Source organism: Peromyscus maniculatus, chromosome X (assembly GCF_049852395.1).
Source record: "Peromyscus maniculatus bairdii isolate BWxNUB_F1_BW_parent chromosome X, HU_Pman_BW_mat_3.1, whole genome shotgun sequence".
NCBI lineage: Eukaryota > Metazoa > Chordata > Mammalia > Rodentia > Cricetidae > Peromyscus > Peromyscus maniculatus.
This window is the reverse complement of record NC_134875.1, coordinates 143764256-143777034: the sequence shown is the minus strand read 5'-3', so window position 1 is coordinate 143777034 and position 12779 is coordinate 143764256. Positions and strand designations below refer to the sequence as shown.

Here is a 12779-nt window from a genome sequence, read left to right as displayed (position 1 = left end):
TGCAGGATGCATGAGGGCATGTCTTCTGGGTCCTCCCATTGTGGGGGGGTCAGGTTTTACACAGTGTATCCACTCTAGCAATGCAATTTTCCTGAGCCTTGAAATCCCTTCATCATCACTAAACCAAAGAATATCAGGCATCTCCAACTCCTTTTCAGTAGGCCAGCTTTTGACAAATGCTTCACCCAACCATTCAAACAAACTTTTCACACTTTTTTTTAACTGTGTGAGCTTCCATACTAAACCTAGAATTTCCACTCAGTGGGCCCATATCAATAAACTCAGCCTGATCCAGTTTCATGTTCCTTCCACTACTATCCCATACCATTAAAATTCATTCCCCCACACATTCCCCAGACTTCTGCTAAGCAGGCAAAGGGTAAAAGCTTCATTCTTCCATGTTGTTATCTAGGCTTCCAGCAGAAGGTATGGCCCAAATTAGAGGTAGGTTTTCCCAGCTCAAAATATCTGGATTAAAGATGTGTCTTTCTGCCTCAAAGATCTGGATTAGAAATAGATCTTCCCACTTCAAATTAAGTAGAAATCCCTCTATTTTTGGTTTTAGTTAATATGAAATGTAGTCAAGTTGACAACCTAGAATAGCAATCACAATATACAAAGTAGTGGGTTTCATTATGCCATCTTCATATATAGGTCATTATACCTTACTTTCATTCATTCCCCTCTTCCTCCATTGTTATTCCTCTCCTTCACCTCCTCTCCACTTGGTTCCTTTTCTTTCCCCAGTTAATCTCCCCTCCTGCTTTCCTAGTATATGAATTCCATTTCTGTCTCTATTTCTCAATCCCTTAAGATCTCTTCCTCTCCTCTCATGATTCTCTTGCTAGCTTTGTGACCTACATAAAGTTAAGTTCTGCATAAAAGAAAACACAGAGTATTTATTTTTCTGAGTCTGGCTTATTTCACTTAACATAATAAAAGAAAAACAAATCTTAACTAGTTCTCTTTGTCTCTCTCTGGATGCCAAGGCCTCATACATGCTAGGCAAGTGTTCCACCACTGGACTACACCCTAAGGGAATATCACTCTTGTTTCTACTTCTCAGCCTTCCAGGATATCTAGAATTCCAGGCAATTTCTCTGTCTTAGGGTTTTGTTGTTGTGAAGAGAAACCATAACCATGGCAACTCTTATAAAGGAAAACATTTAATTGGGGCTGGCTTATAGATTCAGAGTTATAGTTCATTATCATCATTCCAGGAAGCATGGTGGTGTGCAGGCAGACACAGTACTGGAGAAAGAACTGAGAGTTCTACATCTAGATCTACAGGCAGCAGGAAGGGACAGTGACACACTGGCCAAGCTTGAGCTTCTGAAACCTCAAAGCCCACCCCCTAGTGACACACTTCCTCCAACAAAGCCACACCTACTCCAACAAGGACACATCTCCCTATATGCCTATGGGGGCCATTTTTATTCAAACCATCACATTTTCCTATCTCTGTTTTCCATCTCACTGAAGGAATGCTGGGATTACAACTTCATCCCCAATGATCCAACTGTTTTCATGTTTCCAGGTATCTAAATCACATCTTTAGGTTTGTATGGCAAGCAGTTTCACCCTCTGAGCCATCTCTCTACTCCCCTCATGGTGATATTTTATTTGTGCTGAAATGTGATTTTATTTGTATGTTAATAAATAAAAGTGCCCCGGGGTCAGAGCTAATAGTAAGCCATTTAGCAGAAGTCTGGCAGTGGTAGCACATGCCCTTAATCCTGATCACATGACAGGCAGAGTGTTCAAAGACACAGTCAGCATGGAGACACATGCCTTTAATCTCAATACCAACCATAGATACCTGGAGGTCTGTATAGACAGGCAGTGACAAGGAGGTCATGTGGTTGGGTTTACAACCAATGAGAAGGAAGAACAGAAAGTTCTGTTAATAAAAAGACAGACACACAGGAAGTAGGTCTCTTTCTCAGGTGAAGGATGGCAACGGCACCCGGTGGTAAGAAGGTGGTCTTGGTCTCAGCTCTTAGCTACTGCTCTCTGACCTCTGGAGCTTTTAACTCTGCACTTGGCTCTGTGTTTCTTATTTAATAAAACTATTCAGAATTACATCTACACCACCACCACCCCACCTGACTACATATTATCTTTCTCTGAGAGTGGAAACAGAGAGGGGTTCTTAAATATTTTCTTCACTAAATAACAAGAAAGAAGAGTCTGAAGGTGACTGACTTAGAAGATGTCAATTCTTCATCACCCAGGAACTGTCCCATAGTAGAAGTTTAAGATAGTCATCATCCCTCAGGCTAAGAGCATTACAGAATATTGGCTGAAAGAATATTACAGTTTAATGTTGGCAATGAGTGCCTTTGAAAACAGGTCTGAATTTATATTGGTCAATTATGCTACATTTACAAGTTTAAGTAGTACATAATTTTGAAATCATTGGAATCTAATGCTCTATCAGGTCTTCCTATTACTATATAGAATATACTGTATCTCAAAATAAGCCTTTTTATTTTATTATTGTTTTATTTGTTTGTTTATTTTTGGTACTGGGGATGGAACCCAGAGCATTCTTCAAGATAAGCACATATTCTATCACTGAGATATATATATATATATATATATATATATATATATATATATATATATATATATATATATACATCTTGCCCTGGACTAACTCTTTTTAAATAACTTTAGTGAAATTGAGATATCTTAAAAAGTAGTTCTCATATTTATTTAGTATTTGCATTATATTTTATTTTCTTTATTTTTGTGGGAACTAATAATTTAAGTAACATAAAAACTTGATTACCACATCTGAAAAAAGGAAAACTGTGTTGCATCTTGAGGTTATAATTTCCTTGACCATTATGAGAAAGATATCAACTGTTTCCTCTTTTTTCATAATGATAGGTCAGTGAGATGGCTCAGTGGGTAAAGGCACTTGCAGTACAAACTTGGTGGCCTAAGTTTGATCCACTGCTCTCAAACATGTCCCATGATCTCCACATGCACACTATGGCATATGTGCCCTTACACACACACACACACACACACACACACACACACACACACACACACAAATAATAATAATAATAAATACTTTTAATGATGATGAAACAACAATGAAGACTATGAGTCTCTGGATTGTCTGTGAAACAATGCATTAATTTTAAGATATTCTTTACAATTTCAGTCAAGATACTTACAGCTGAAAGGAAATGAAAGTCTCGGGAAGCATTTTGAAAACAAAATTTTGGCCCAACTGTAATGTGACATTAACTTGTTCTAGAATGTTTTGATATTATTGACAAGACATCTTGGTGATAATCAAATGACTTGTAGTTTACAAAGCACAAGGGCATTCTTTTGAAGAAAGCAAATGAAATTATTTGAGCTACTGTTTCAGCAAATAAAAAGAATCCAGAGATAAATCAACTGGGATGTATGTAACAGTGACACGGATGAATTAGTCACAACTGACCACTAGAGAGCTGTTAGCCATGCTTCCTTACAACCAGCTCTAATGTATTTGTAAGCAGGAACAAAATTCTGTGGTTACAACTGACAAAGAAGTACCATGGCAACTCCACCCAGCACAGCCAACCTCTATTCTTGCTGCAATTTTGTAGTTATTAGCACATTACATGAGCCAAAGGCTGTTGCAATTTCAAATATGAGACTATTTTGCTTTGTAGGGAAAGTATAAACTATTCTTGAACATTAATGACATAGAAGCATTCATATATGATATGTTCAGTGTGGTAGAAAAATTAAAGCATAAATCAGAGATGTTGGAATAGAACATTTTAAAAGGCAAAAAACAACAAAAAAAACATGAAGTGATTTTTTTTTTCTGTTTTTAAAAATGACCAGGGATGTAGCTCAGTTGATAGAGAGCTTGTTTTACATTCATGAATCCCTAGATTCAATTCCCAGAACTGTATAAATGGGTGCAAGCCTGTAATCACAGTCCTCAGAAAGTAGAGACAGAAGGAACAGAAGTTCAAGAACATCTGGCTACATAATGAGTTCAAGATCAGCTTGGAATACCTGAGACCTGTCTCAAAAATAAACTATACACTATGAAGAAAGGAATGGGAAACTGGACATGATTGTGCAGGCAGGCCTGTACTCCCAAACCTCGGGGAAGCTGAGGCCAGCCTGGGCTACAATGTTAAGATCTTGTCTCGCTGGGCGATGGTGGCACATGCCTTTAATCCCAGCACTTAGGAGGCAGAGGCAGGCGGATCTCTGTGAGTTCGAGGCCAGCCTGGGCTACCAAGTGAGTTCCAGGAAAGGCGCAAAGCTACACAGAGAAACCCTGTCTCGAAAAACCAAAAAAAAAAAGATCTTGTCTCAAATATAAGCAAACGACCGCAAAAAGAAGGGAGGAAAGAAGGGAGGAAGGGTGGGAGTGAGGGGAGGGGAGGAGGGAAGGAATGGAAGAAGAGGAAAAAGAAAAAAAGAAAGGGGAAAGAGAAAAAACGAGAAGGGAGAAAGGTGAAGCTGGGCTGTGACCACCTAGCTAGGGGGCAGCTAAAGTTACCTTTGCCCTAGAAACCTGAGCCTTGTGACTTTGGGGATTGTGACGCCTGGGCATGGGAGAGAGACAGATTGGTCACCACTGTGACACGTGAGTAGTGGAGGAGGAGACAGAGGTTAAAGACCTGACATTTCAGCAGAGCAGCTGCTTTCCTAAAGGTGCACTGGAACCTAGTGCAGAGAGACAGCTGACCTGACACCCTGGTGATGACAACAGCGTCTTGTATCCTTTAGACTCAGGCTATGGAACAAGACAACCTTTATGACCTCTCTCAAATAACTAACAGCCTTTTTATCAGTAATGCTGTGGTCGCTAACGACAAACTCGCCCTGTCCAACAACCACATCACCACGATTATCAATGCCTCGGTAGAAGCAGTGAATGCGTTCTTTGAAGACATTCAGTACGTGCAAGTGCCGGTGAGTGGTGCTCCCAACGCCTACCTCTATGATTTTTTCGACCCCATAGCTGATCACATCCACGCCGTGGAATTGAGGAATGGCCGCGTGCTGCTGCACTGTACCACGGGAGTGAGCGGCTCAGCAGCCTTCTGCCTTGCCTATCTCATGAAATACCACAACATGACGCTGCTGGATGCACACACATGGACCAAGTCCTGCCGACCCATCATCCGTCCCAACAACTGCTTTTGGGAGCAACTTATTCATTACGAGTTCAAGCTATTTAGTAAGAATACTGTGCACATGATCAACTCTCCTATGGGTCTGATCCCTAACATCTATGAAAAGGAGGCCCATGTAATGGAGCCAATATGAGCCACCCACCCCTCCCCAGACATCTGCATTGGCTCCTACATCCTACAAGATAAACGAATAACCTTGGACCTTTGGTTAATTACAAAAACAAAAAGAAGAAGAGGCCTTGTGGATGAGGGGGAAAGGGATTGGGATTTTTAATTGTCATATCTTCCAATAAAGTTACATGTAAGATGATGAAATGTTTCTAAGTCTTATCTTTAAAGAATAAAATTCAGTAATGTAAGATAGTAAAATATTTCTTACCTCTTAAGAAATAGGTCAGGTGACGGGGACCTGGCAGAAGGCAGGGGTGGGAGTGCACAGGACAGAGGTCAGAGTGTGGGGAAAGGTGGATCCAGGTGTGAGGTACAGAGGCAGGGGATGGAGGAAGGTGTGTCTGGGAGGCTGAAGATGTTAGGCAGGATTCGGGAAGGTGGAAATGGGGGAGGTGATGTGTGTGATGTAAGGATATGAGGGAGTGAGAGAAGAGGGTTGGGATTTTGAGGTGGTGTATGCTGAGGGGGAAAATAGGGGTGGGAGGGTTAAGATTGCAAAGTATAGTTACAAGCAGGTGAGTGGGAGTGGGAGGACATGGGGAAATAGAGAAGGTGGGAGGAAGGGAAGATTGGGGTTATGAGGTAGGAGTGTGTGGAGGTAATGGAAGGGGAGAGGAGGAGAGAGTTGGAATCATGAGGTAGGAATATGTGGAGGTGGAAGGTGGAGGAAGATGGAGTGGGTGTAAGATGGGGATCTGGGAGTAGGGAAGTAGGAGATGATAGTGAACTACATTTGTGAGGTGGGAATGTGGGAGAGTGGGGCCAGCAGGGAAGGAGTTGCTCTGTTTAAATAGCACTGTGTACATACAGAAGACTTGGGATCCTGAGCCCTGCCTGGATTCACTACACTGCAAGGAAATCCTCTTCCCACTCCAACTCAAAATCAGAGCTTTTGACATCATGATATCTTGGATAAGCAAGAACGTACAGAAAAATGGCTTCCAAGCCTTTACATCAGGCTCTGGGAAGCCTCTGGGAGTCCCAAGCCATTCCTGACTGATTTTTAACTCCAGTTACCCAACTCTCATTTTGTAGATTGGATTTATGCATTTGTTGAAGAAGTCATTCCACTCTATACAGTTTGGGGTTTGTTGTTTGGTTGATTTGTTTTGTTTTTGAGTAATGTATTAAACACCAGAGCCTCAAGAGGTCCTTGGAGACCCCCTCAGCAGCCTCCCAGAGGGACATTAGTTTCAAGATCATGTGCTGAGAATGAGCTGACTTGACACAGGTTCTTCTCATGGGCCTTGACTTGTGTCTTAGTTAGGGTTTCTATTGTGACAAAACACCACGGCCAAAAAGCAAGTTAAGGAGGAAAGGGTTTATTGGGCTTATACTTCACATTTGTAGTCCATCACTGAAGTAAGTCAGTACAGGAACTCAAACAGGGCAGGAATAATGCAGAGGCCATGGGATAGTGCTGTTTGCTGACTTGCTCCCCATGTCTTACTCAGTCTGCTTTCTTGCAGAACTGACCAACAGTCCAGGGGTGGCACTGCCCACAATGGGCTGGGCCCTCCCCTACAAACCAGTAATAAAGAAAACGCCCTGCAGGCTAACCCACAGCCCAATCTTACGGAGTCATTTTGTCAACTGAGGTTCCCTATTCTCAGATGACTACAGTTTGTGTCAAGTTGACATATATCTGGCCAGCACAACTTGGAAAGGCTAGAGTTGCTGGCCATGTCTCAGTCCTGTCAACCACTGACACCTCCTTCTATTGCCATTTGGAGGTCTCTATGAGTCTCAGTTTTCTATCAAAGCAACCAGAGACCTTCTGAAGACAAAACCCTTTAGTACAACCTGGCAACTGCAAGGTTTCAGCCGAGAGTAGAGAGCAGTGAGCATGCTCCTCATGGCCTTTCTCTGACTCTGCAACTTTTTGTTGTTTACAAAACACTCTTCCAAAAAAAAAAAATCATCCAGTGTGGAAAAACTGGTTTAAGGTCTTGTCAGACTCAACCAAACAAGGGACCTAGATTTAGAACCTTTTTAGAGGCTTCATTGTGTTGAATGAACCTCCCCATCCCCCACCCATACCTAGTTTAGAATCACAGATTCTAAACTGATCTTGCTAGTTACTGGATCTGGGTGGAGCATTTACCAAAGGGATGCATGAATGAGTCCCATAAGCAGGCCCTAGAATCAAAAATTGTTCCAACTTTCTGGATACCTGAGGCTCTGACTCAGATCCAGCCATTGTACTTCAGAGGATTTTAGACAGACACAGAAAGATGGAGACAGATTAAGACTGTTCAGGTTGAATCCAACCTGTGGGTCCAGAGACCAGTGAAATTCAAAAGGCCCTCACCCTGACCCCTACTACCACAAAGGAAATACATGTTGGGAGGTTTCATCAAATGAAAATCACTGCTTTAGACAGATTGTTTCTTTTTATGAATGAAAAACAAAAACAGGTTCACAGAACACAAGGGCTGATGTGGCAAAATCACTATCAAATAATTTTTCTGTCAGAAACCAAGACGGGAAATTTCTTTACATGTTTTGTTGAAAAGAAAATTATTTGAGTATAAGTTTGTGTGTGCTCGTTTTTTGAATCTTAATATCCCATGGAATGAACTCTTCAGGAATATACTGTGCTAGGATTTGTAGCACATGCATAGATCTAGATAAAACCACTACTGTAACCAAGCCACCAAGCAGTTTCATGCCTCAAAAAATTTCCATCATCCTTCTCTGTAGTCAGCAGAACCTAACCTCTAGCAAATGCTGATCTGTTTTCCTTCCCTGTAGATTTGCTTTGAACTGAATGTCAGATAAATGAAACCACACAGATGTGGTCTCTGAAGAGTGACTTCTTCCATTCAGCACAATGTCTCTAAGATTCCCTCATATTGTGCTCCATACTGTGGCTGTATCACAGTTGATTCTATATCAAGATATGAAGATATCAGGATTCTATATTCTACATAAAGATAGGAAGCTTTATACTATAATCCTCAGAAATGCTGTAACACAATACCAAAAAAGTGTGTCTTAAACAAGAGTAATTTATTTTCTCACAGTTCTGAAGGCGAAAAGTCCTAAATCACTTCCTGTGAACCTATATGGGAGAGTCTTTCCTTGTCTGTCCCTTGCTACTGGTGATCCTGGCACACATTCCTTTGTTTAATTCATTATTCCAATTTCTGCTTTGTCACGTGGCTATCTTTCTTATGTGTCTACATCCATCTTCCTTCTGTGTGATGGGTGTTCAAGATTTTTCTCTTCTTATTAAGATGCCAATCAGAGCCAGGCAGTGGTGGCACATGTCTTTAATCCCAGGGCTTGGGAGGCAGAAGCAGGAGTATCTCTGAGTTTGAGGCCAGTCTGGTCTACATAGTGAATTCTAGGACAGCCAAGGCTGTTACACAGGGAAACCTTGAAAAAACCATGCTTCGAAAAACAAAACAACAAAAAGATGCCAATCAGATTAGGGGGCCAACTGAAACTGTGATATGACTTCTTCTGGTTGGGAATGTAACTAAGTGTTAGAATATTTGCCTAGTGTTTGGGAGGCCCTGAGTTTGATCTCCAGCATGGAGTTGAGGAGAGTTCTGAAAACTACATCTATAATAATCTTATTTTAAAATAAAATCTCATTCTAAGGTTCTAGGGGTTGTGACTTCTACATATTTGCTTGTAGGGACATAATTATACACAAAGCACTATACAAGAAGAAGGAAAAGGAAGATGAGTGTAAATTGATGAGGTAGAATATATAAGTAATAATAACATAAAAATAACCACCATTCATTATGAAAGTATTCCATGTCCAATCATAGTATTGGACATTTTAGGAACAGGAACTCGAATCTTTACAAGAACCCTTCAAGATGGTACCCACACTGTTTTTAATGTGGTTAAGGAATTTGCCTAAGGCACCACACAGGCTGGAAAGGAAAAGGGGAAATTGACTAGTTCTGTTTTCCTACATTTCTTCTGAAACAAAAATAAATGGATTGAAAAAGAAAAAAACTAAATTGAGAGTGGGCCTTAATATATAGCTAAGGATGACCTTCAATTTCTGATCCTCCTGCCTCTATCTCTTGAGTGCTGGGGTTACAGGCCTGCATTACCATGACCAGTTTTGTTGGTGTTTATTTGTTTGGAAAAGAAAACTAGGAAAATTTCGAGTCAAGAATTTATTTCTGAATTGCGTGATTGCCAACCACCAGAGAGTTTATACTGCATCTGGCCTCACTTCAGAGTTAGATTATTTAGGCCATTTCATTGAGAAGGCCCAGTGGGTAAAAGTGCTTGCTGCCAAGCCTGATTACCTGAGTTTGATCCTATGGTAGAAGGCAAGAACCAATTAATTTCCCCAACTTGTCCCCTGACCTGAGCACCATGCACTCACATAAGTAACTGTAGATTCTTCAGGTCTAGGGAGTTGCACTTTTACCAAGCATCTCAGATGACTTTGATGAAGGCTGAGAAACATCAACCAAGCAATGGTTAATACAGATATTCCATATCTCCTCATCTTGGTTCCTCCTTCTAGAATCATCTAGTCATACATTTAGGTATTTTTCTATTTGTGTGGTAATTTTTCTTCTGAGTTGTAATAACTTAAATATAGAAAAATAAGACGTTGAATTTTTGTCAAATATGTTTCATATATTTTGCTAGTGTAATTTGTTTATGATGCTTGTTTGTGATTCTAAAGTTTTAATTTTTATAGAGCTAAATCTGTATGTCTTCTTAAAAATATTTTATTTTACTTTTCCCCAACATAATATTTTTATTAATTATTTGGGAAATTCATGCAATTCACCCTGATCAAACTTGCTTCCTATTCCTCTCAGGTCTACCCTCCAACCTTTGTGCCTCCCCCCAAAAGAAACCCCACCAAGTCCAATTTCTGTTGCCCATATATTCACTGGAGCATGGTCAAACTCCCAGTGTCCAGGCCCTTAAAGAAAACTGAGTCCTTCCGCACCTCCCACCAGAAGCCATCGACTGTGAAGTATATACTTCATCCTTATCATCACAGTTTTGAAGGACTCTCTTCAATAGCTTCGTGACTGCTTCCTTTTTGGGGGTTGGGAGAGGTTGTCACAGAAACCTTCAGTGTCTCTCACTCTCAGTTATGAGTCTGCAGTCATCAATACAACTGCAAAAGAAGCTTCTCTGCCCATGGCAGCTGCCCAGTGCTCAGATCAGAAACATCAACATTGTTTTCAAAGGCGGCATGGATCGCAGACATCAACATGGCCTCCAGAGGCAGCACAGACCATGGAAGTCTTTCCAGAAAATGAACCATTCTTTATCTCGAATATCTTGCTGTTGCTCAGAGTCAGGGTAATCATGTTGTTGGGCAGTGTGTCCAGGAACAGGACCTGCACGAGCTCCAGGTTGCTGTACACCACCCTGCCCTCAACTCCTGCGTGTTGCTGGTACCCCTGCCTGCCCCCTTGACCCAAGCAGGGCAAGCAGACAAAGTGGCGGCGGCAGCAGCAGCAGCAGCAACAGCAACAGTAGCAAACACACTGGATCCATATCGCAGTATAGGGGTGAGGAGGGCCTGATGGTGGTGGTCGAAGCCTCCCGACCACCTGAGGACCGACCCTACTCAGCATCTGATTCTATGAAAACACTTTTACAAGCATGTTCCTATAAGACCCGCCCCCCACTCCCACCCACGTGTTCCGGAGATACTTCTTATGCAGCAGGCTCATCCTCAGCTCCTGTGGCTCTAAAAGAAGCCTCTGTGGGTCTCTCAGGCTCCTTGGAGCAGCCAAGAGGCTCCCTACACTCTTAAAGCAGACTTCCTAGTCCTCTGGCTCTTGCAATCTTTATACCTCCTCTTCCTCCAGCTGGGTAGGACTATTAATTGCTTTTCTCCTTCTAGTACTATGGAAGCTAGTCCTCAGGGTGGAAGGAAGCTTTTGGGTCAGTTCCAGCTCCAGTCCTCTGAGTGCATAGTGTCCAAAGTGCATAGTGTCTTCAGCAATAGGCATGTAACTTTAATTTCTGGGAGGCATTCAAGAGCAACAGCAACAGCTTCAATTGTTTGGGAGTCTCTTAGACTCCACTGACCAACAAATATGAAGGAGGTTTCCCATACTTGGTACTATTTTGTTGTTGTTATTGTTGTTGTTGTTAAATAATCTGGAGGAAGTATTATCACTCCACATATTGTGACTTCATTTAAATATGTATATGTGTGTGTGTTGAGGGAGAGAGAGAGAGCGCTTTAGGTATGTACACATTCATGTACCCATGTTATGTAGAAACCAGCAGAAGTAGACTTATACCTTTGAGTCCCAACAAGAACTACAGATTTGGGCATTTTCTTCTGTCCAGAAAGCCAGGTATAAATTGGACAGAGATTTTTGGCCTGGTGAGAAGCACTTTTAGGTTTACATTTAGACATATTTAGATGATATCTAAAACAAATGACTGAACAGTAAGTGGTCATTGCTCTATCAGCTCATCAGGACTCCTAAATGTTAAGCTCTGAACCATAGAACAGGAGAGTAATCTGAAACATATCTTATTTTAGACTCATATCCGAACCTTTATGATTTATTTAAATTTTTACATCTTAGAACATTTTCTTTTAAAGTGAGCTAAAAGGCTAGCTATGGCCTTGCAGAAGGATCTGGCTGATGGTGCCATGCTGACAAAGTTAGAGCTAGCCTAGCCATCAGTACTATCAGAAATCTGAGAAGGATAAACTATATCTGAGTGCAGACCAAGAAGCTTCCAATCCTATAAATTACAGTGATCAATCCCTACCCAGGTCTCTATAGCATTGGAGGTTCCAGTCAGAACAACTTCAATCTTCTACCACCATCAAGCCCATAAGGCAGAGTACCTTTTCTGTGGAATAGGGACACGGAAGACTGACAGTGTCCTACTACTTGTCCATAGTCTGGGCTGGGTCCTGGAGGCAGGCGTTGCATTGGGACATCTTGCCCTGTGGTCAGTGTCGTTCGCAATTCAGGTGGCATCTTCTTGTCATTCCATATCTTCTTTGGAGACCTTGGGAGTCATTGCTAGGAGTCTCTGTTTCCGATAGTAAGTTTTTAATCAAATAATTTAAATGTCATATTCATCAGATCATTGACAGGTTTGAGGACCATTATCTATTAAATGTATCTGAGCCAAACAAATCTAGGCCTAATCTTGAAAATATCTCTAAGTTTGCTAATAATGACCAGGCTAATTTGTTCTCCTATATATATATTAGTCAAATATACCTCTCAGTTTGTTTTTATTTAAATAGAACCGTTTATGCTTTAAACTAGTATCTGGATAGCCAGATGACTAGTATTAACTTGTATTCCTTAACACAAAGGACATGCATGAAAACTCAGACATTCAAAACCAAACATACATGTGGCCACATTTTCATTCATACCTGCAGAATATACAGACATTTTTAAAACTATGACCCTTTGGAGTCTCCATGTAACAGCAGAATAGCAA

At 41.2% G+C, this 12779-nt stretch overlaps 1 protein-coding gene across 1 annotated transcript; it reads left to right on the top strand.

Annotated features, from left to right (window-relative positions):
• The first annotated feature begins 4636 nt into the window (after positions 1-4636).
• LOC102925161 (dual specificity phosphatase 21-like) lies at positions 4637-5486 on the top strand. The gene has a single exon (XM_015990254.3). The coding sequence runs from the start codon at positions 4771-4773 to the stop codon at positions 5302-5304; it is 534 nt and encodes a 177-aa protein (XP_015845740.3). The 5' UTR covers positions 4637-4770; the 3' UTR covers positions 5305-5486.
• The last annotated feature ends 7293 nt before the right edge of the window (positions 5487-12779 follow it).